Genomic DNA, 22725 nt, shown 5'->3' with positions numbered 1-22725 from the left:
AAGGTAAAGGTAAAGGGACCCATGACCATTAGGTCCAGTCGTGACCGACTCTGGGGCTGCGGAGCTCATCTCGCATTATTGGCCAAGGGAGCCAGCGTACAGCTTCCAGGTCATGTGGCCAGCATAACAAAGCCGCTTCTGGTGAACCAGAGCAGGGCACGGAAACACCATTTACCTTCCCGCTGTAGCGGTACCTATTTATCTACTTGCACTTTGACGGGCTTTTGAACTGCTAGGTTGGCAGGAGTTGGGACCGAGCAACGGGAGCTCACCCCATTGCGGGGATTCGAACCGCTGACCTTCTAATCGGCAAGCCCTAGGCTCTGTGTGGTTTAACCCACAGCGCCACCCGCTGTACTAGAGTGCTTTAAATGTCTGGTGTGGATGTGACTTTGGGATTCAGGCTGCCCTGCAGCTACATGGAGGCTTGCTTCACACACACACACACACACACACACAGACACACACACACACCACCCCCAGTGGGCACTCACAGCACTCGATGGGTACAGATGCAGTCTGGATAGAGACCACCTTGCCATTTCCTTGCGGGACGTGGACCCGGAAGACCAGGCGCACCCGCGTGTTCTTGCGCCCGATGTCCGTCTCCCCCTTGCGCAGCTCAATGTCCGAATTCCGCAGCTTCAGGATCCCTGCGCAGTCAATACTGGTGCAGGGGAGGAAAGGGGGGGGAGTTGTCTGTGAATACACGGCAGTTCACTGTTCATGTTATGCACCTCCTTCTCAGAACACGGATGGCAAATCTCAGGCTCGTGGGACCCTACCCACATCCCTTCCTCCCAGGCCTGCTCTGCATCCTCAAGTGCTTTTGCCTGGCTAGAATGCTCCATTGAACTCTGGTGATGCTTCTTGCTCATCTGGATGGAGGGATAAGCAAGAAACATGGCTCCTGTACTAAGCTAAACATTGCCTTTGTTGCTCCTCCCCCTTTTCTTCCTTCCGGATCTGCCCTCCAGATCTGGGACCTGCTCCCAGAGGGTAGCTCCTCCCACTTCTGCTTGTGGCTCCACCCACCGCTGGCATGTGGCCTCCAGAAGGCTACCTGGAAGGAAATATGGCCCTTGGGCTAAAAGGGTTCCTCACCCCGCCTGAGAATGGTACAGAAGGGAGAGTCTCTTAGACCACCAGCTTCTGTCTCCTACCAGCATCAGAATCCTGCCTAGAGCTGAACCGAAACTACACAAACATTTGATAAACAGGACACATTTTGCCTTGGGGAAAATCAGGGCCACTGCCAGATTGGGTTACTCTCTGCAAGAGCCTTCTTCTATTCCCCCAACACAGGGTTTTTCTTTTCTTTCTTCTTTCTTTTCCATGGGTAGACTAGAACACTGGATAAGTCTACAGCCACCCAACATTTTCTTTCCCCCAGAACGCCTTGTGCCCCACTGCACCGCAAACCCAGAGGCATTATGGGGTAAAGAAAATGGTGGAAAAGAACATGGCAGGCAGCAGCTCCACTGGTTTTATGAAAAGGAAGCTGGAGACCTGCAAAAGCTCAAATGGGCCCTGGCCATGATGGGTGCTAGCGCCTGTTGAGGATCCAGTACTCCTTTCTAAAACTCATTCATCCCAAAGTACCCACAAAAACAATGGGTTCATTCAATTTGAGAGTGGCACGGGATGGAGCATGGGGGAGGGTTGACCTTGTTGCCCTGTAAATATATTACCTTTCTGAAACTGCACAAACCCACCTCCCTATGTGTTGTAAACTCACTAAGTATGTTCATACAACACAGGATTCATTGCTACTCCATGTTAAGCATCTATACTCAGTTGCAAAACCCGGTTTGCTGCTACGTAGGGAGGGATTTCCATATTTTTTTATAATTGGGCATATTCACCAACCACATCACACACACACACACCCTTCGAAAGCCCCACAAAGCAATTCTTACTTGGCAGCCATGTTATTCTCAGGCAGCAAGGACATCTCAAGGACCTTGGTGCCACTGATGATGGATTCATAGCTCGTGGTGGCAACCATTTTGCCGGTGATGCGGTGCACTTGGTAGAAGGCATGGGGGCGCAAGTTCCTCTCATCCGCCGTGCCGATGAACATTTGTAAGGTAAGGGGCTTCTCGTCATAGCCTAAAAGCTGGGGTGGGGAGAGAAAGGAGAACGGTAAGCTTTCCTGAAATAAAATAACTCATAGAATCATAGAGTTGGAAGAGACCACAAGGGCCACCCAGTCCAACCCCCTGCCAAGCAGGAAACACCATCAAAGCATTCTTGACATATGCCTGTCAAGCCTCTGCTTAAAGACCTCCAAAGAAGGAGACTCCACCACACTCCTTGGTAGCAAATTCCACTGCCGAACAGCTCTTACTGTCAGGAAGTTCTTCCTAATGTTTAGGTGGAATCTTCTTTCTTGTAGTTTGAATCCATTGCTCCGTGTCCGCTTCTCTGGAGCAGCAGAAAACAACCTTTCTCCCTCCTCTATATGGCACCCTTTTATATATTTGAACATGGCTATCATATCACCCCTTAACCTTCTCTTCTCCAGGCTAAACATACCCAGCTCCCTAAGCCGTTCCTCCTAAGGCATCATTTCCAGGCCTTTGACCATTTTGGTTGCCCTCTACTGGACACGTTCCAGCTTATCAGTATCCTTCTTGAACTGTGGTGCCCAAGAAGGATACCGACAAGCTGGAACGTGTCCAGAGGAGGGCAACCAAAATGGTCAAAGGCCTGGAAACTCATCTCATTTCCATGACCGCGGACCGAGCTTTTGAGTTCGTCTGAGCATGTGGCAAAATCAGTGTGGTGATTGCTGCCCCTCTAGGAAAAAATAGTCACCCCAGACATTTCCCTGCATGGCCGAAGCGACTTGAGCAATCATCCCTGCTAAGATCTGGCCTCCATCCCCAACTAACGCATTCTGTAACAGGACATCTCACACGTGAATTTTCCCGTCCACTTCTGAACATTCTGTGACGCTGCGTCACGGCAGATGCTGTGTATGTGGCAAAAAGGGTGGCCCGGTTCATTTCCTTGCGAGAAGAACCCGCAATGGGTGGTCATGGATCTGCATGTTTTAAAAGTCCCCGTTGCAAATTCCTGGCCACCACCACTTCAGAAGGTTCAGAGACAGCAGGGCTAGGAAAGAGTCTGTCCAAGACCCTGTGGCTATGATGTCACAGAATGTTCATAAACACTTAGCAGCTGAAGGGGAAGGTTCGGCTGTGATTTTTTTTAAAAAAACCATCACTGCAGTGGATATGAAATATGCTTGCTTCAAATTCCCCGGAGACTTTATACAGTCTTAAAATAAAAAAAATCTGGGGGCTAACCCCTGCCTTAAATTAAGTTGTGCAATCCCAGACCTGGAAGGTGGGCCTCTATTCCATGAAAAGAGCACTGCATTGATTACTCCCTGTCTCCACCAACTCCTTACCAGCCACCCTCTTTGGCAATGGCCGCGGCAGCTGGAAACATCAGCAGTTCGGTGGTCTTGCCTCAGGGACGCCCAGATGTTTCCAATCAGAGGCCAAGACTTCCAGCTGCAATCGATTTGAGCCTTAAAGGAAAACGCTCTGCTTTTACCTCTCCCCTCCCTCCCCACTCGTGCCATGGAAGATGGAAAGATCCGAGGCCTGGAGGATTGTGGGGGGCAGTGGAAGCAGTTTTGGAACCTGCACAAACCTACGCCAACTTTTGGAAATAGGAATAGGAAGCAGGGAGATTGCAGGAGAAAGGGGGAAGGGGACGCAGCTTTTAAGAAACGAAGGGTTTGCCTCTTTGCAAGGAAGGGTGGGTTCTGAACGCCTGCAGAAGAGGAGTGGAATTTGCCAGAAAGTATATGGAGCAGGGGGGGGGGTGTCATTTGTCCCACGTGCGCTCATACAAACACTCCACACCCCGACTTGCTATCCCTAAGAGTGACGCAGAGGGGCTGGATGCAGGAGGAGACCAGGGCTGCGAATCTGAAACGAGAGCGTGGGAAAGGGCAGCCTTGAGATCCTGGTTGCAGGGGAATGTGATGGGGAATGGAAAGGGAAGGATACACACACAAAAACAGAGTTTTTTTTGGGGGGGCGGAGGCGACGAGAAGAGAGAAAGGATAGACCTCGACTTTTCATGCCTCCCCACACACACAATCCCAGGAAAATGTACATATAGATGTCCACATCATAATTTGGGGAAACCAGGATACAAAGAGATGGAGAACAGTATAAGGGAAAGTTACATCACAGCACAAAACACAAACACAGATCAAACTTTCCTGTCACTATAAGAGCAAGCAGGCCAAATATCACCCCCTCACTCTCATAAAGTGGTGGGTTGTGTTTTTTTTTAAGTTTCAACCTTCCCACTTATTTAAAAGGCACTCATCTAAATTTAGCGGGCAGCTATTTCACAATTTGTTGCAAACAAAATCCGTGACATTTGTCTTTCTTTCTTTTCCTTTCTTTTTTCTTTTTCTTTTTTTTTGGCCCCCGCAAGCAGCCTTTGAAGTGGGAATAGTTTTCATCTTTCAAATTTCTGGATGGAGACTTTCAAACCAGCCCTCAAAGAAAAGAATTTTATTTTTTTAAAGGAAGTTTCCCTTCTGGATTAGCTTGACTGAAAATGCCGATTTTATATATATATATATATAACTGTGTTGACAACAAGCTCTCTGGAGGCTAGGGGGCAGAGGAGGGGGCTTTTACAAATAACAATACCAGAAAACAAAAACGCGTAGGAGCTCTTACGGAATAAATGGTGTTGAAAGCAAAGCTGGCTTTACCTGGCTAAATGACAAAGGTCTTTCCCCCCTCTCTCCCCCCCCCCACCAACCCTCAGCCTGAAAGCCTTATCAGCTCCTGTCCCAAATATGGAGGTGGAGCCTGTGATTATGTGGCAAGAATAAATATACTCTACACATGCTCAGGTGTACTCTTGGCCCACTTTCAAGACGAAACCATGACTCATAGAAGAATGCATTACTGCCTTTTCTGCATTACCATACATTTCAATGCGCAAGGAGTTTTTGAACTCCAGCTCCCATCGGCCCCACCCAGCAGGGCCAACGTTCATGGCATAATGGGCCATGAGTTCTCTATGCTTGGCCTACGGTCATTTTGTGAGACTGTGGTTGCTGGAGAGATGCGAAGTGGGAACTTTTTTTTAAGTTTATTGTCCCTCCTCCCACCCACCCAACCCCCTGGTCCCATTCTTATCCCGGCTCTTGTTAGCTCCCTCCGCCCCTCAGATACCTTCACCACAGGGTGTCCTCCTGGAGCGGCCTTCACAGCACCCCTGCTGCCCTCCGTCTCGTAATGGGCTCGGTGGTGAGTTCGCGGCTGCACCTCGATTTTCAGCTCATACTGTTCGTATTGACTGGGGAGAGGCCAGTCCAGAGGGGGGAGAGCAGAAGACCTGGGGAATGGGTGAAATGAAGGACCATGAAGTTGACAGCTTAGGCACTGGAAGTCTGACCTCCTCCTGCTCGCAAATTTTGCGGGAAACCTCCATATTTTAAACCGTTTCCCGCTGGCAGCCCGGATTGGAAAAAATCCCGTAAATCCCCCGATTTTCTACCTGCAAGGGAGGCTCCATTTTGGGTGCCGGCGCCACCCAATGTCCGGTGCCCAGACATGGGTAGTGCAGCACCGAAAGTCGCTTCTACGTGCGTAGAAGTGACGTCCGGTGCTGCGCTACCCATGTCTGGGCACCGGAAATTGGGCAGCGCCGGTACCGGAAGTTGCTTCTACGCATATCCGGACATGCATAGAAGCAACTTCCGGTGCTGCACCGCTGCTGATCCCGCATTTTTCAGCGGGAGACTTGGCAGCTATGCTCGCAACCCAAACAGGAATGCAACAGGGGAGTCCCTTTAGGTACCTTTAATACCTTTTTGTACCTTTAATACGTAGCTGCACCAAAGAGGAAACTGGAACACAAGAAGCTGTTAAGTAACAAACCACGTCATTTGTCTACCTAGCTCACTCAGCAGTTTCTACTCTGACCGACAGGATCTCAGGCAATGGTCTTCTATGGCACTTGCTCCTTTGAACTGAAGATGTCAGGGATTGAACCAGGAACCTCACACACATAAGAGCATGCAATCTACCATGATGCTGTGGCCTCTCTTCCAATGGATGGTGGGTGAAGCTTCCTCCATCCTGGCTGCAACAGGGGATGCAGGGGGAGATGGCCCTACCAGAGTTCATGCTTCAAAACAACTATTAAAAAGGCACATAAGATTTGACCAGCTAAATTTCTCCCCACCTACAGCGCTCACAGGAACTCAGGGCAGAACCTCCAGCCTCCTTTCCCAAGTTTGCAGTTAGTAATATTTAAGAACATAAATGGCAAGCCTTGCAAAGGGATCTACAATGAGTTACTAGCCCTCATGTATTTCACACATACTGTATATATTTTTTCTCCTGGCTTGCTCATCACCAATTTTGAGCTTGCCATAGGTGAGAAAACCAGATAACTTTTCACACCGGCATTCATTCGGAGCACACTCCCGATGAATGCCCATTTCACACTTCTCTTGATCATGATCCCTGCTGGATTCAGACTTAAGAACCATACCATGCAATCTTCCTCTCTTACATGGTGGCCAATCAGAGGCCCTTGGAAACCCACAAGGAGAGCATAAAAGCATAGGAACATAGGAAGATGTACAAGTCAAATTATATACAGTATAGCTCATTGTGGTCTATACAGACTGGCATCAGGTATCCAAGGTTTTCAGAAAGGGGCTTCTCCCAAGGATTACCTGGAGAAGCCCAAGGATTACCTTCTGCATGCAAAGCAGATGCTCTGCCACTATAGCCCTTGCCTTCACTGTTTGTCCACAGTAGCTTGTATCTAGAGATTTTGTTGTTTAGTCGTGTCTCCACGCCAGGCACTCCTGTCTTCCACTGCCTCCCACAGTTTGGTCAAACTCATGTTAGTGTATCTAGAGATATACAGCTTCAAAACATTGCCATCACATTTAAATGCCATAGCTAGATTGATTCTCTGTTAACTGGTCCATTGCAGAGGTGGTTCAGAAAGGGGATACCAAAACAATCAAGGGAATGGAGGAATTACCCTATGAGGAAAGGTTGCAATCTGAGTTTGTAGCTCAGATATTGAGGGAGCTCCATTGATAGAGTGTGGTAGCGATAACACCAGGGTTGCAGGTTTGATCCCTGCATGGGACAGGAGTTAGACCAGACAATCCTCAGGGTCCCTTCCAATTCTACAGCTCTTACGATTCTATGAATTGGAGCTTCTTTGCTAGAGAAAAGTCAAGTATGAAGAGGCATGATGGATGGCATGAAGTGGACCGAGAGAAGTTTTTCTCAAATGAAGCTGAACACTGCAATACTCGGAGCAGACAAAAGAAAGTGCTTCTCCATTCAGGACATCATTAGACTGTGGAACTCTCTCCCACAAGAAGTGGTGATGGCCTCCATCCTGGATAGCTTTAAAGAATTTAAAAGACAAATTCATGGACGATAAGGATATCTGTTTGCTCCTAGCCACAGTGGCTATCTTCGCCTTCCTGCGAGAGGCAGTATCCCTTTGAATACCAGTTACTGGAATCACAAGTAGGCACTGTTACACTCACAGGTCCTCCTTGTGAGCTGACCGTGGGACCCTGGCTGGCCACAGTGAGAACAGGATGCCATAGGCCTGATCCAACAGGCTCTTCCTGTGCCCTTATCTAAACAAACCAGTGGCCACCTTGCGGCCCCTAATTCAATCTGCCTTATATGTAACTCCACAAAAGTTACTAGCCTTACTTGTCCATCCTACAACATTCTGTGTATGGAAAAGTGCCTCTCACTAACCCCGGGCAATGAACTCTGTTTCCATGCTGGCTGCAGAAGAGTGATACAGCTCACTAGCCTGTACAGCAGGAATGGAGGAGCCTGTGGCTCTCTGGGCAATACTGGACTCCGATTGGTGCCAGCTGGCATGACCATTGCTCAGTGATGATAGGAACTCTACTCCTACAAACATCTGGAAGATTGCAGGTTCCCCATCCCTGCTCTGCAGCCTCCTGCATGCAATTACTTGCCACCACCGGCTAGCAGGCTACTGTGCTTAAAACACAAAAGGCTGCCATGCTTTGCAAATTAATTGTGTGTTGTACAAAGAAGCCCTCTGGCCTGTCCCGAATGTCAGCCAATCCATGTTGTTAGGCAACCCAGAGTTCTAAAGTTATGGGAGAGATGTTGGGAAAGGCAGTTCCTTATTACTGGCCTTCTCTCCTCCAGGGGTAGTTCAATGGACTCCCAATTCCTCATCAGCCCCCAGCTAGCATGGACAATGGCCAACAATCAGGGGCGATGGGAGTTGTTCTCTAGGAGCATCTAGAGGACCATCCATATTGGCTACTTCTGCTCTACACCACATGTGATCTGATGAAGCTAAAACAACAACCGAAAAGCTTCAAATGCTTTAGATGCAGGGTGGACAGAAGGCAAATAAGGAGCTACTGGTAGACCTCTGGGGAATCTGAAGTAGTTCAGCAAGGATTCCGAACTCCCAGTTGACTATCAGCAGCAACAAATGAGATTGCTATAAAGCAGAGCCAGGCCCGTCTTACCCATAGAGGCTAGTGGCATGGGGCTCCAGGGTGCCAAGTTCTGGAGGGCACCAGGCGAGAGTCCAGGGAACACCGAACGAGCATGCTGAGTGAGTGAGGGTGAGTGTGCCGCTCCCACCAAGCGTCGGCTCGGTTTTTTCCCTTTTAGCCTGCAGGTGCCGAATTCTGCGGGGCACCAGGAGGCTAAAAGGGGAAAAACCGAGATAACGCTTGGCGGGAGCGGCGCACACGCCCTCCCTCGCCGCAGGCCCACTTGATCGGTGTGCTGCCTGCCGTGGCCACTGTGGCACAAAGCGGCCAGCTAAGCTGGGAGGCGCCGTGTCCAGCCTCCGCCTCTTCCCCGCCGGAGGAGCTGCCCTCCAGCCGCTACCCACCTCTTCCAGCCCTAAAAAAGGTCAACAACTCTGGGAAAGCAGGGGGAGGGGGCGCCGGAGAGATCTTTGCACCACGGTGCCGGAAATGCTTAAGACGGCCCTGAGCAGAGCTTCCTGAACTTTTCATACGGGTGACACACTTTTTGAGACATGCATCATTTTGTGACACAGTAATTCAGTTTTATTGGCAAACTGGAGGTTAAACCAATCCCTTTCCAGGCCCGGTAGGAGCACGAGGAGCTTTCACAAGACCACACTGCAGCCGACACACAGTTTGGAAAGCTCTGCGATAAAAGAATGGTGGCGGAGAAGAAACCAGGATTGGTGTGTGAGAGAGATAAAGGACTTGCGAGCTTTGGTTGGTATAGGTCTCAAATTCCTGGATCAGGCATATGCTCAGAGCTACTCTGCTCTTAGCATATGCTCCCCTGGGTGGCCCACAGTCTTGCACCTGGCTCTGGCTGGTAGACAAAGTGGACCATACAAGCCTGAGAGATATGCGGACTCCTGCTCTAGGCCATTTGCAAATACCGGGTGTTCCATGTGTTTGGTGGCCGTTCTCTGTAACCTCTGTGTCCGGTTTCAGAAACCGAGTTTCTGAGCACACCGTATCCAAGAAGTGGCCACACCATAGATTTTACACGCAGAGAGGCTTTGAAACTGGGTGTCTTATTCTGTGAAACTTCCTTCAGTTTGCATGCAGAGGGAGTTTGACCAAGAACTCCTGCAAAACCCTTCCCCCTTGCACATGTCGTGCAGAAGCAGAGTTCTCCCCCAAAAAGGGGGAAACCTGTCTACACGCTCCTATTTGCTCTGTATCCAGAAGAAGTTGTGTATGCATGTCAGCCAAAATCCATCTCTCTCCTGTACCTGCCTTGTTGTTTCTTATGAAATACGGTGGTGCCTCGCTAGACGAAATTAATTCGTTCCACGGGTCTTTTCTTATAACGAAAAAATTCGTCTAGCGAGTCCCATAGGAATGCATTGAAATTTTTTCGCATTGTTTTTTGCCCATAGGAACGCATTAATTGAATTTCAATGCATTCCTATGGGAAACCGCGATTCGCTAGATGAAAACGCATTCGTCTAGCGAGGCAACCTCCGCTCGAAAAATCCTTTCGTTAAGCAGAAATTTCGTTAAGCAGGGCATTCGTTAAGCGAGGCACCACTGTACTAGCGTGTTTTGACGCATTTCCCCCAGAACCAGCTAGGAAAAAGGACAACCAACTGCGCCTTAAACTGTGCACGCACCCAAGGGCTCTTTGATTCAGCAGTTTGGCACTTGCAAATTTAGTTCCTTTAATGCAGCAGCTCAGCTTTCGCAAGGCTGACCTAAATTGCCGGTATCACCCTTATAGAAACCCCTGTGAACAAGGAGGCAAAATATGCAAGGTCCACTGTAAGGTCCATTGTATTCACAAGCTTGGCTTAAGAGATGCTAAGTTCTACTTTGAAGAAATGGGGGGACTTGGCTTGGCAGGATATTGCTGGCTATGGGCTTTGGAACTGCAAACAGGGCGGAGGAGGGAATGGATGGAGCCACTGCCCCCGAACTCAAAGGTCATGACGTCGATCCACCGTGCAGGAGAAATTCTTCCAATCCAGCTGCTTACCTTAACAGGGAACAAGGCACTGCGTGTTTACGCCAGCTCCCACCCGTCCGCCCCCAGCACCGCATGCAGAGCCGGGGTCTGGGATGTGTAACTGGAGACACCAGCCCTTCTGCCTGGTCTGGTCTGACAAGTTGTTTTTATACAACAGAAACTCTGGCAGCCAAACCACAGAGCCGGCAATGGCGCTGCCAAATTCAAACCGGCTGGTGGGAGGAGGAGGAGGAGGGAGCCATGGCTTCCACCCCCTTCCGCAGTTCCCGACAACGGCATGCTCAGGTGAAGGTCTTTGGATGCTAGAGGAAGTTCGCTAGGATCCACGCTAGGAGGGCAGCAAAACTGCAATCTCAGGGACTGAGTTGGGGCTGCTCCAGATGCCCTGCTAATTGGGCATGCGTCCTGATTAGCTTGCACAAAGCTTACGAAAAGGCTCAAAGCCTGTGCTTTACTGAGCATTCCTCCTCATTTGTTTGTGGGCAGGTTATGTGACAATGAGGGTTCATCCTGATTTGCTTGTGCAGTGGTTATACAATTCCTCAGTGCTATTTTTCTGGGGTGGGGGGAAGGGTGCCAGAGCTCACCACAAACTTCTCCCTTGTTCTCTTAGAATCACAATGGCACCCACCTGAGAGATGCCAGAGCAGAGCTCTAGTAAGCTCCTGCTTTGGGGGGGGGGGGGAGAAGCCCTGCATTTCCCCCATTGATCATTTGTTCACACTACACGTTTCAGCGCATTTCCCCCATCCCTGTGAAACTGCCAAAAGTCCATTTTAAAAAAGTGGATTTGCTACTCCAGACCCCTTTAATCCACTTCAAATTGCACAAACCTAATTTCCACAATCCCTCCTGTAAACTACAGATAGTCCAGAGGTGAACTAAAGAACTACATGTGAGGAAGCTAAGAAGCAAAGCCCCATTTAAAGCACTCTCATAAAGCTCATAAACGGCCTCGGCCCAGTATACGTGAAGAAGCGTCTCCAACCCAGCGTCTTCAGCCCAGACACTGAGGTCCAGCGCTGGGGGCCTTCTGGCGGTTCCCTCACTGCAAGAAGTGAGGTTACAGGGAACCAGGCAGAGGGCCTTCTCAGTAGTGGCACCCTCCTTGTGGAACGCCCTCCCATCAGATGTCAAGGAAATACACAACTATCTGACTTTTAGAAGACATCTGAAGGCAGCCCTGTTTAGGGAAGTTTTTAATGTTTGATCTTTTATTGTGTTTTTAATATCCTGTTAGGAGCCGCCCAGAGTAGCTGGGTATAAAAAAATTATTATTATTATTATTATTATTATTATTATTATTATTATTATTATATCGCTTTAAACAGCTCCGGCTGTTTAAAAGAATCCTGGGGACTGTAGTTTGCTAAGGGCTGTTAAGAGATACCTGCTCCCTTCACAGAGCTACAATTCCCAGAGTGGTTTAATAATATGTGTGTGTTAGGGATCTGTCCAACTTGTAACTCCACATTCGCAAAGCCATCCACCTCCAGCTACCAAGATCTAGAGATAAACATCACAAGACGGATATTCCCATCATGCCTTGCTTGGGAATCGCCCCAAGCCACCTGGATGACCGCTTTTAGAAACCCTCTCTCGGGCCACAGTTCCAACCCAAACTCTTGACATTCTTGCATGGAAGGAGGAGGGGGAACATTTAGACAAACTCTAAAGAGCATTAGGGTCTCGGTTTACCTGAACACAGGGCTGTGACCTCCAATGCGTGCTTTGGACCAGGCCAGCGGGGAAGGCACTGCCAGGTAATCCATTCCTTCCTTGCGCCCCGCGCCAAGTCCGTAGCCGCTGCCCCCATCCTCCCCATTGCAGCTCCCTTCCTCCTTCCTGGTCAAGGCCACTGTCTGCTCAGTCGAGGTCTTCCGGGCTTTCTGGGGGATGCTTTCGGCCGGTCGGGCTCCAGTACAATTGAAGGGCGCCGTGTCGCCTCCTGCTTCCACGGTCTCCCCTGGGGTCTCCTCTCCAAGGCTGCCCCTCCGGGAGAGGCACGGGGATGCCGAGGAGTGCGTTTCAGAGCTGGAGTATCGCCGCTTGCCGCAGGGCGAAGCTGGCCGTGGGCCCAAGAGCATCCATCCATCCTCTGCACCCCGGCTCGGGGAATAGCTGGCGCCATAAGGCTGCCACGACTCGTCAGCGGGCGACCATGGCTTGGGGGAGCCCCGGGGAGAACCCAAGGGGGAGCTGAGGGCAAAGCGGGCGGCTGCCTCATTCAGCTCCCGCTCCACATCGTCCCCGGCGGGGGCCTCGTCGTCCGAAAAGAAGCTCCAAGGTGAGACGCTGCCGCTGCTGGCAGGGCTCGGGGTGAAGAAGCCGGAAGATGGGGTGGTCTCGCGGTAGCCCCCGAAAGCCTCCAGGAGCAGGTAGTCACGAGGAGAGGAGTCCCAGTCGTCTTCCTCGGCCCGCCGGCCTGGCGAAATGGTCGTGATCTGGATGCTCGGGCATTCCAGCACACGGGAGCCTCCAAGGCGGACACGCCGGGCGGGCTGGCTCTCAAAGGTGTCGCCGTCCAAGTCTGCCGGCCGGGGAGGGGGGGAGTGCATGCCTGCACGGCCCCCGCCGAGATGCAGAGGGCAGGGGATTCCCAGGGGAGAGGTGTATGGAGGTGGGTCTCCCAAGGCAAGTGAGCAGTAGGCAGGGAGGTTGTCCGCATCCAGGTCTGTAAAAAGAGAGAGGGAGAAAAAGAAAGAAAGAAATGAGAACCACCATGTTGGTTGAATTATATATCGTTGGTATCTAACACCAAGGAAACTGGCAAATACCGCATTTTTCGTGTATAAGACGCCCCCGTGTATAAGACGCCCCCTGTTTTGGGAGACTAAGAAGTAAGAAAATGAAGTTGTTGAGCTGTTTTTTTTGGGGGGGGGGTATTGCAGAAAATCGGTCACCCACATGACCTGCGCTGTCACTTGCACGCGTCGCAAGAGCCAGCTATCGTATTGCCAATTGTCAAAGTGACAGCCAATCAAAATCAGCACTTGCTGCAGCCACCAATAACACGCCCTATAGCCAGTGACAATATCCGGCTTGCGGCAGCAACCAATCCCACGTCCCCACTATGCACTATCCGTGTATAAGATGCCCCCCCCAATTTTTCACATGGATTTTTAATTAAAAAAACAACAACCAAGCACCTAGTCTTATACATGGAAATGTATGGTATGTCTAAATCTAAATCAAACAAGTGTTGGATATGCAAAGAGAAAAAAGGTTCTTTTTATCCTATGTGGTGGTCTTGTAGTAAGGTTAAAGCTTACTGGGAAATGATATATAATGAATTGAAAAGGATGTTTAAAATAACCTTTGTAAAAAAACAAAAGAAAAAGAAAAACAGAAGCTTTTCTTTCAGGAATTATAGAGACAGAACTACCTAAATTGTATAGAAATTTATTCATGTATGTGACTACAAGCAGGGGCAGAGGAAGAGGGGGGGCGGTGGGAGCGCCCCGCCCCCAGCAGCACGATCCCCGTGGAGTCCCATCCGGGCTGTTCCCCTGCCCATGCTGGGTTCCCTGCCCCTGCAGGCGGCGCCCCCCGCCCCCAGAATGCGCGCCATGCCCCCGGGATACGCGGCAGCCCCGCTCCCGCCTGCTCTCCGCCCCCGGTGCTGGAGCATGAAGCCACTGACTACAGCGGCAAGAATGTTACTCGTCCCAAAATGGAAAGAAGCAGAAGTCCCAGCAAAGGAAGAATGGATACAAAAACTTATGGAATATGCAGAAGTGGTGAAACTTACCGAAAGAATAAGAAATCAAGGTAACAAACTTTTTATAAAAGAATGGAAATGGTTTATTGAATATTTACAGATAGATTGCAAACAGATAAAAACACTTGCAGGATTTTTGTAATAAACTGCAGTTTCATAAGAGTATATATTTACAGTTGATAATTAAATGAGCAGATTAAATGAATTTGGATATGCAGAAGATATTTTTTTTAAAAAAAACAAGGAATCGCAGAAAGAGGGGGAAGGAAGTCAAACCTTGAAATGTTAAAATGATTGTAAAATTAATGAAATGTATAAATTTGAAAAGGAGAGAGAGAGAACGAACCACCATGTTGGAGTCAATCAAAGGTTTACTTGGCCACAACATTCTAACACAGGCATCCCCAAACTTCAGCCCTCCAGATGTTTTGGACTACAATTCCCATCTTCCCCGACCACTGGTCCTGTTAGCTAGGGATCATAGGAGTTGTAGGCCAAAACATCTGGAGGGTCGCAGTTTGGGGATGCCTGCATCTAACAGCTTAGTAAGATCACAAGATAGGCATGCTAGAGTTAGCCATTTCCAGTTATGTGCCCACCCCCCAGCAACTGGCAATCAAAGGTATACTGCTTCCGAACATGGGGGCTCCATGCTCCACTAGCTGTTGACAGATGTAGCATGTAGGCACGCTAATAAATCAATAAGGATCAAAACATAATTGTCACATCCACACCATACAATTAAAACACATTTAACGTATATTTAAAACATGTCGTTTCCCCCAAAAGAATCCTGGGAGCTGTAGCTCTCTAGAGAGGCAAACCACAGTTCTAGGACTCTTTGGGGGGGCATTCAAAGTGCTTTAAGTGTGGGTGTGACCAATGGAATTTGGAGACCTTGAAGGTGACAGGATAATCTAATGTGCAAGTGATTCTTTGCTCAGCTGTCCCAAAAGCGACAGAAAAAAACCAAGCTAGCAGGTTTACCGTAAGTTTATCAAAAAGTGGCAGATATACTTTTAGGCCAACAGACCACAGACGGGTAGTGAAATGAGCACCTCTTTCTACTGGTAGGTGGGAACACTATCTGCTGAACTGCATGCAATCCCATGATTGTCTTATGCACCAATGTGATGCTTGTGAAGCACATTTTTTTGAAAAAAAAAAAAAGCAAAAGCTTTCTAGCATCTATGGCTCTGAAGAGGACCTCAATCTGCATGCTGTTTCATGAAGCGGTAAATGCATTTGAGCGTATGTGCAATTTTCCATTTGAATAACACAGTTAAATTTTAAAGAGCCATGTGAGCAGCTCATTTCTATACCAATTGGTCATTGTAAGAGCCTTGTAACAGTAAAAATTCAGTGCCTGGGTACATGCATTTTCCTCTTCCCTCTCCTTCCCTTTTTCCTTTCATGCTGTGCCTTTTTTTTTAGATTGTAAGCCTAAAGGCAAGGATTAGTTGTTTTTATTGGGAGTTTCCCCTGGTATAAATTATTTGAATGAACCGAGAACACCCTAGTGAAGCCATGAGCCAACAGATGCATAGCTGCCAAGTTTTCCCTTTTCTCGTGAGGAAGCCTATTCAGCATAAGGGAATTTCCCTTTAAAAAAGGGATAACTTGGCAGCTATGCAGATGGCTGATCAGATCATCTAGCAGTGAAGGTAATAGGTCAGTGGCAGAGCATCTGTTTTGCTTGCAAAAGGTCTCAGGTTGAATCTCCAGATACTGTATGGGTGGAAACACCCCCAGTCTGAAACATTGGAGAGCTGCTGCCAGTCAGGGTGGGCAGACCAAGGCTTTGACTCAATATAAACTAGCTTACTGAGTTGCTATCTTTCTACCTTCCTCCTCCCCACAGCTAGCAGTAGCTGAATTCACTGCACCAAATATGCAACCCGATTGTCAAGTTAATCCAAGAGAGGACCTGAGCAAAAAAAAAAGGAGGTTTTTCAGCAAGAAAGAATCCTGGAAGGAGGATCCAGCCGCATGCTTTCCTTTCGCCTATGGCATCCTGCATACGTCAAAAGAGAGAGAAAGCAAAGAACCCAAACCCCATGGGATGGATATTAAATATAGCTGGCTGGGGGGGGGGGACTACCCACAAGTCAAATAAAGGAAGAGACATCCTCTTTTTTTTTCTAGAAAAAAACAAAATACATACACACAGCAAATATTTGGATAAAGATATAAAGAGGCAAAAAAAATAAAGAGATTAAAGTTGATTTCTTTCTCTCTGCCCTGCTGACAGCTGCTTCTAATTTAAAGTTTCTCTCTTTCTGGTCACACCCACAACCTGGGAAGTGTAGTTTTCTAAGGGTGCTGGGAATTGTAGTTTCAAGAACCAGCGACTGCATAGCGGTTAAGAGTACCGGACTAGTACCTGGCAAGGCCAGGGTTCAAATCCCTGCTCAGCCATGAAGCTTGTGGGCCAAGTCACTCCCACTCTCAGTCTAACCTACCTCACAGGGGTGTTGTGAGGATCGAATGGGGAAAGGAGGAACATTGAGCTCCTTGGAGGAAAGGTGGGATAGGAATGTAGCAAACAAACACACAAGGCACCTTTAACAAACGACACTTCCCAGTTTCCTCCATGACTCTTAAAGTGGTGCAAAAGTGATTTAAATAGAACAGGCGGCTGTGACCTCTCCCTTCCCGCCGCTGCTTTTCATCGTCATCTCTCTCGGTAGGGAGTGGATCACAGCACCCAAATGGCTCACACCTCAACCCTCCATCCAACCCAATCTTGTCACATTACACCAGCTGTTGCCAACTTGGTGCCTTCTAGATGTTCTGAAGGGACCCAGGTGGCGCTGTGGGTTAAACCACAGAGTCTAGGGCTTGCTGATCAGAAGGTTGGCGGTTCGAATCCCTGCAACGGAGTGAGCTCCCGTTGCTCGGTCCCAGCTCCTGCCCACCTAGCAGTTCGAAAGCACATCAAAGTGCAATTAGATAAATAGGGACCGCTCCGGCGGGAAGGTAAACGGCGTTTCCGTGCGCTGCTCTGGTTCGCCAGAAGCAGCTTTGTCATGCTGGCCACATGAGCCGGAAGCTGTCTGCGGACAAACGCTGGCTCCCTCGGCCTAGAGAGCGAGATGAGCGTCGCAACCCCAGAGTCGGACACGACTGGACCTGATGGTCAGGGGCCCTTTACCTTTTTTTTTTTACCTAGATGTTCTGAACTGCAAAAATGGAGCTGATGGGAGCTGCAGGCTGGTGGAAGACCGCACTACACAACTCACCCCCCAGCCCCGTTTGCTCCACCTTCTGACAATATTCAGCGGGAACGAGCAGCAACTGTTTCCTGCCTGGGTGTTGTGGCTGGAAGATATTGAGTGGTACTCGCAGGGCAATGCATGTGTGGTTGTGTGGGAGAGAATTAAGAGAAATTGGCAAAACCAGAAGGCAGGGCAAGAATGAAGGGGGTAGGTCAAGAACACACACACACACACACACACAGACTGGCAGCATTGTATCTACCTGTTAATCTGGGAAGACGAAAAGGCTGGCGAGGCTCGAACTAAGACTGCTGCATTGTAACTAAATAGAACCTGCAGGTTCAGAGGCACTCTATCCCAATGTTCTGCTTCCACCAATGGAAGCAGTGTACCTCAGAATACCAGTGGTTGGTAATCAAGTGGGGGAGAGGCTCAAGTCGTGCTTGCAAACTTCCCATAGTGTCTGTTTGGCAGCTGTTGAGAACAGGGCACTGGGTTCGGGGGGGGGGCCTTTGGTGCTGGGTGGGGCCGATGGGAGTTGTAATCCAAAGCATCAGTTTTGCAGAGGCGGCAGCAGACAATACTGCTCTCAACTGGTCGTAAAGGAAGCTTGCAAACCACCAAGTCAGATTGCATCTTTTTTTTTTTGCATTGCCATTTTGCGACTCAAATAAAAACCCCATGAACAGAGGCAGTATATCTTTGAAAGCCATGTACCTAGGATTTTTTAAAAAAACAAAAACAAGATGAGGTGCTGTGCTTGAGAGCTTTCCAGAGGCACCAGGCTGTCCTCTGTTGGAAGCAGGATATGCTGGGCTAAGGCAGGCTTTGGTTTGCTCTGCAGCGAAAGTCCCAAAGTGTGGGGTATCTCCCATCTTGCCGCCAAGCTTGCACCCCACCCTCCTTGGGTTGAAGGGCAGGTGGAGGGAGAAAGCCAAAGGCTCGCCTCCCTTTCTGAGACAAATGCTTCTGAAAAAGTTTTTGGTGGGGTGGGGGTGGGGGTGTGGAGTGGGCTTAGAAAGTTCCCCCTGAACTTGGCCCAGTCTTCTCAGGGCCTCCACCCTGTTTTGTGGGCCAGAGACAAGGATCCAGTTGGATGGAGGAGAAAAGGGGGGGGGGAAGAGAGAGAAAATAAGAGAGACTGTCAGGGAGGGGCCGCCATCTGAACCCAATTAAAGGGCCATTTCCCAAAGCCCCAGGCTCCACTGGCAGGGACCCCCGTTGCCAAGGAAATGGGGTACAGGCCAAAAGACGAAAAGGAAAATTGCACTGTTGCAGGGAGCTAGTTGAAACCGTATGCGGGAGGCTTGAAGTGTGTCTGCCCCCCCCCCTTCTTCCCCACTTGCCGCCATCTCAAAAGCCTCCCTCCCCCCCAAGCAACCCCAGCTCCCCTACACCCGGGATTTGAAGGCCTTGGATGGGAGCCAGTGTGAAGGGGCTGGATTCTGTGGGATCCCGAGGCCCTCTCAGCCCCCATCTGGATTTCATTTGAACCAGACGCCGCCTGCCCAGAGACAGTTTGACCTTTCTCTCTGGAAAGAAAAAAAAAACCCAGTTTCCTACCTCCGCCTCAGAGGCTGGCTCATACAGGGAGCTGCCAACTTCCTCCTCAGCAGCACCCTCAGCCAGGGTGTGGATATATTTTGGGGCGGCCAGCCCACTTTCAGCTGAACCCCTTCCAGAAGCACCCCCACAAGTTCAGGGGGCTACAGGGCCACGAATGTCCCCCATACCAGCTTCCGAGACAGATATTGGGTGGGGGGGATGGGAGCTGCAAACTTCATCCAAGAAAATAAAAGAAGGGGGAAGGATTTTCCCCCACACACCATCACCACCACCACCCCATTCTCATTTTTCAAATATGCGTGTGGAAATGCATGTCACGCAACCCGCATTTTTCCATTTCGGGATTCAAAGCCTGGATTTGCAAATGTGATATTTTGAGTTTTGAATTCTTCCTTCTGACGTGACCACTTCAAGCATCTGAGAAAGGAGGTTTTGGCCGACAAAAGCTCATGGCCCAATAAATTGGTTCAAGGTGCCGCTATGCTCCGGGATTACCCTACGCTGCAACAACAAGCAAACAGAAATTAAATTATTCTGGGGTGAATGTTCGTCCTGGGGGATTGGGGTTTAAGTTTGGTTTTGACAGGGGTGTGTCTGTGCACATGAGACAAGTTTCAGACATCGAAGGGGGAGGAAGCTTGGGTAAATAAAAGAATTCTCTTAATTCGCGATTGAAGAAACGTTTGCAACTATGGTGCTAGCCCCTAAGAACACATTGGTTCCAACATGTCCAACTGCAAGCGGTGAAGCATCCAGGTGACTTAAGTAGAGCTAAAGCAGTCACTAACTATACAGTGAACAAACACCTGTTTACAGCCTCTCTTGCGCTATGTGTGGGCGCATATGAATTACCACAATGATGCTATTATTATGCCGTTTTGAACGTGCAGAAGCCTACTTTTCAAACTGGTGGAGGGTTTGGCAGTAGAAAGGATTTATAGTTTCGTTTCATTCTTCTTGGGCATTTTGCACCACCTGCGACTAGATAACCTCTGCCAGATATATATTCCTGCCTGCAATTATTCCCCAAGCTAGTTTAAGCCCCACTTTTGTTTAAGCCCCAACTAGGTGGAGAACAGTAGCTACATTCACCAGAGAGACTTAACGTAGGAGTTGGGGCGTTAGGCCTAGAGGCCAAATGTGGCCCTCAAAGTTCCTCTACCTGGCCCTCAGGGTTCTCCCCAGGCCACACTCCTGACTTGCCCTGCTTCAGACCCTCCTTGATAGCTTTCCCCCTGTTAGAACATGCCCATGAACTCTGATAATGCCCTTTGCTTTTCTGGATGTAGGGCAGAGAGAGAGAGATGTGTGTGTATGCTTGCAGAAAATAGCCTACTGTATAATGAGGAAATTTGCATTCATCGCTCCACCCACTTTTGCCTCTGCCCCCCCCCCAAATGCCTTGCCTATGGCTTGGGGAAAGTTGCCCCAAAGTGAAGGAGACTCCCAGGTTTACCACCACTGACTTAACTGCAGTTAATGCAGAGGAGCTCAGTGGTACTTACAACAACCCTATAAGGTAGGCAACCATTAAACGCACTGTGGCCGAGGCTAGGAAATCCTAGGTCACCTTGGGCCAGGTGTGGGGACCCTGGGACCCTCAGTGTTTCCCAAACTTGGGCCTCCAGCTGCTTTTGGACTACAATTCCCACCATCTCTGACCACTGGTCCTGGTAGTTAGGGACGATGGGAGTTGTAGTTCAACAACAGCTGGAGTCCCAAGTTTGGGAAAGGGTTTGGGAAACCCTGCTCTAGTTATGCCTGGACTCAAGCTACCACCAGCCATTGCAAGGCCAATGGTCTGAGCCGCAGTCCTCTTTCAAACTGGTCTTTTGACACTTAAGATGCAGATCTTTAGGACTCGTGCTAGCTTTCTGGTTGTAAATTTTATCAACTCTTTTTAAAATTTAAAATAGGGGCCCTAGGGTGAAGAGAGGGTAAAAAAAATAAATTTTAAAAGCACACCAATAACCATCCAGTAACATCATGAGGGCCACCCAGCCCCCATCCTTGTTTCAGATTAACCAATGTGTTCACAGCTAAACCACAATTTGAACCAAAGATTTTCCAGCTCACAGCTTCCACACATTAACTCTTTTTGATCAATACGATTTTCTGTATTATTATTATTATTATTATTATTATTATTATTAAAGGGTTAACCAGTTATTGGTCCCAGGAACTCAGAAGCTACCCCCCGCCCCCGCCCCCAAAAAACAACCCACATTCTATGCAGAGTTCAGTGCAACCTGAAAGTTTTCAGATTCCAAAATTTTCACAGAAGCATGATGGGGCGTGTGTGAAACTCGAGACCGATTTCTTCTCTCATTCACTCACGCACTTTCCTCACCAGCATGGGCAGAAACGACGCAACACCCATCTTTAAAATGATTGCAAATAGTATTAACCATTTGCGTGGGCCGCGTGTTTTAGGGATTCGATTACTCACTCTCGGAGCAGGAAAAAAAACAACACACACACACACTCTTCTTGCAGGGAGATGGGAACATTCGTGCCATCTCCTTCCCCCCTTGTCCTAAAAAGGAAAGGGAGGGGGGGTTTTTTTCCAGCTACACCAGACACACGCACAAAAAAACTTGATTCCCTCCCCCCATATATATTGTCACACCTCCCTCCTTGTAACCAACCACCACAAACCCCCATAACAACCCGCATCTCACCTTCCAAAGGGACCCCCATTCCTGGATGCTCCTTTTCTTCTTCTCCAAAAATCAGCTTGAATTCTAAGTCCTCGTCTTCGCAGTTCGCTGCGCCCATTTTTTCCAGGGGGTGGGGGAGAATCGGTGGATGCAGCCTAATAGGGTTGCAAGCCCCTTTCCTCTCCCCACACCCCTCCAAAAAAAAAGAAAAAAAGGAATTGGGGGCTAGGTGGAGGAAGGGCTGGTTAGATTCACCTCTGCTCTCCCCCTTTTAACGCAATACCTCTTTCCGCGCCTTCTCCCCCTTTAATATTTTTTTAAAAAAATAAAATAAAGAAAAACTTTTCCCAAACAAACTTTTCCCTCTCCTCCAGCTGCCCCCCTCCCACTCTCTTCCTCACTGCTGATTGGCTCTTCGGAAAACCCAAACCATGCCCCCATATGTCACTTTAAGCCACGCCCATCAAGAAGGGGAGAGGGGGAGAGAACCCGAACTGGGCTGTTCTATAATCCCCCATCTCACGCTCCCCGAGAGAATGAAAAAGGAACCACCTCCTCCACCCCCTTTCTTGTCCTTCCAGATGGACCAGCCTACCTGGAGCCTATTGGAAGGCAGCCCAAGGAGGGCCCGCCCTCCTTAGGCTGCTTATTATGCACGGGTTGGACACACCCAGACAGGCTGTTAAAGGCAGAGGGACGCGTTGCGCTTGCTGAGAGCTAGGCTGCGATTATTCTGATTATAGCATGTGCAGTGTGCGCGGAGCCAGCTTTTTTTCAACCATGTAGGGAGGGGGTGACAGAGCCTATATGAGCACACGAAAGAATGGTGCAGCTGCCTATATGCAGCTCCGGATATTCTGATGCTCCAAAACTCAACATTTGGAACATAACGTGGATTTCAACCCACCTCCCCACTTCCCAACCCGGAAAGCTGCGTGTTTGGTGCTTGCATTGGTGATATGCAAAACATAAAACTCAGAACAGGTCCGCACTAGACAAATCGCGTTTAAAGCACAGAGAAT

At 49.1% G+C, this 22725-nt stretch overlaps 1 protein-coding gene across 1 annotated transcript in view; it reads right to left on the bottom strand.

The window, feature by feature from the left end:
• NFATC4 (nuclear factor of activated T cells 4) overlaps nucleotides 1–22249 on the bottom strand; it is a 30727-nt gene extending 8478 nt beyond the window's left edge. Inside the window, exons 1-5 of the mRNA XM_035102713.2 lie at nucleotides 21725–22249; nucleotides 12237–13212; nucleotides 5223–5385; nucleotides 1920–2119; nucleotides 495–667 (exon numbers count right to left, since the gene is read on the bottom strand). Coding sequence (XP_034958604.1) covers nucleotides 495–667; nucleotides 1920–2119; nucleotides 5223–5385; nucleotides 12237–13212; nucleotides 21725–21821 — 1609 coding nt within the window. The 5' untranslated portion in view covers nucleotides 21822–22249. The remainder of the gene's footprint in view (nucleotides 1–494; nucleotides 668–1919; nucleotides 2120–5222; nucleotides 5386–12236; nucleotides 13213–21724) is intronic.
• Nucleotides 22250–22725: the final 476 nt, after the last annotated feature.

The sequence above is a fragment of the Zootoca vivipara genome, chromosome 13, assembly GCF_963506605.1.
Source record: "Zootoca vivipara chromosome 13, rZooViv1.1, whole genome shotgun sequence".
NCBI classification, from domain to species: domain Eukaryota; kingdom Metazoa; phylum Chordata; class Lepidosauria; order Squamata; family Lacertidae; genus Zootoca; species Zootoca vivipara.
The sequence above is the reverse complement of the archived record's forward strand: the minus strand, read 5'-3'. Positions and strand labels throughout refer to the sequence as shown.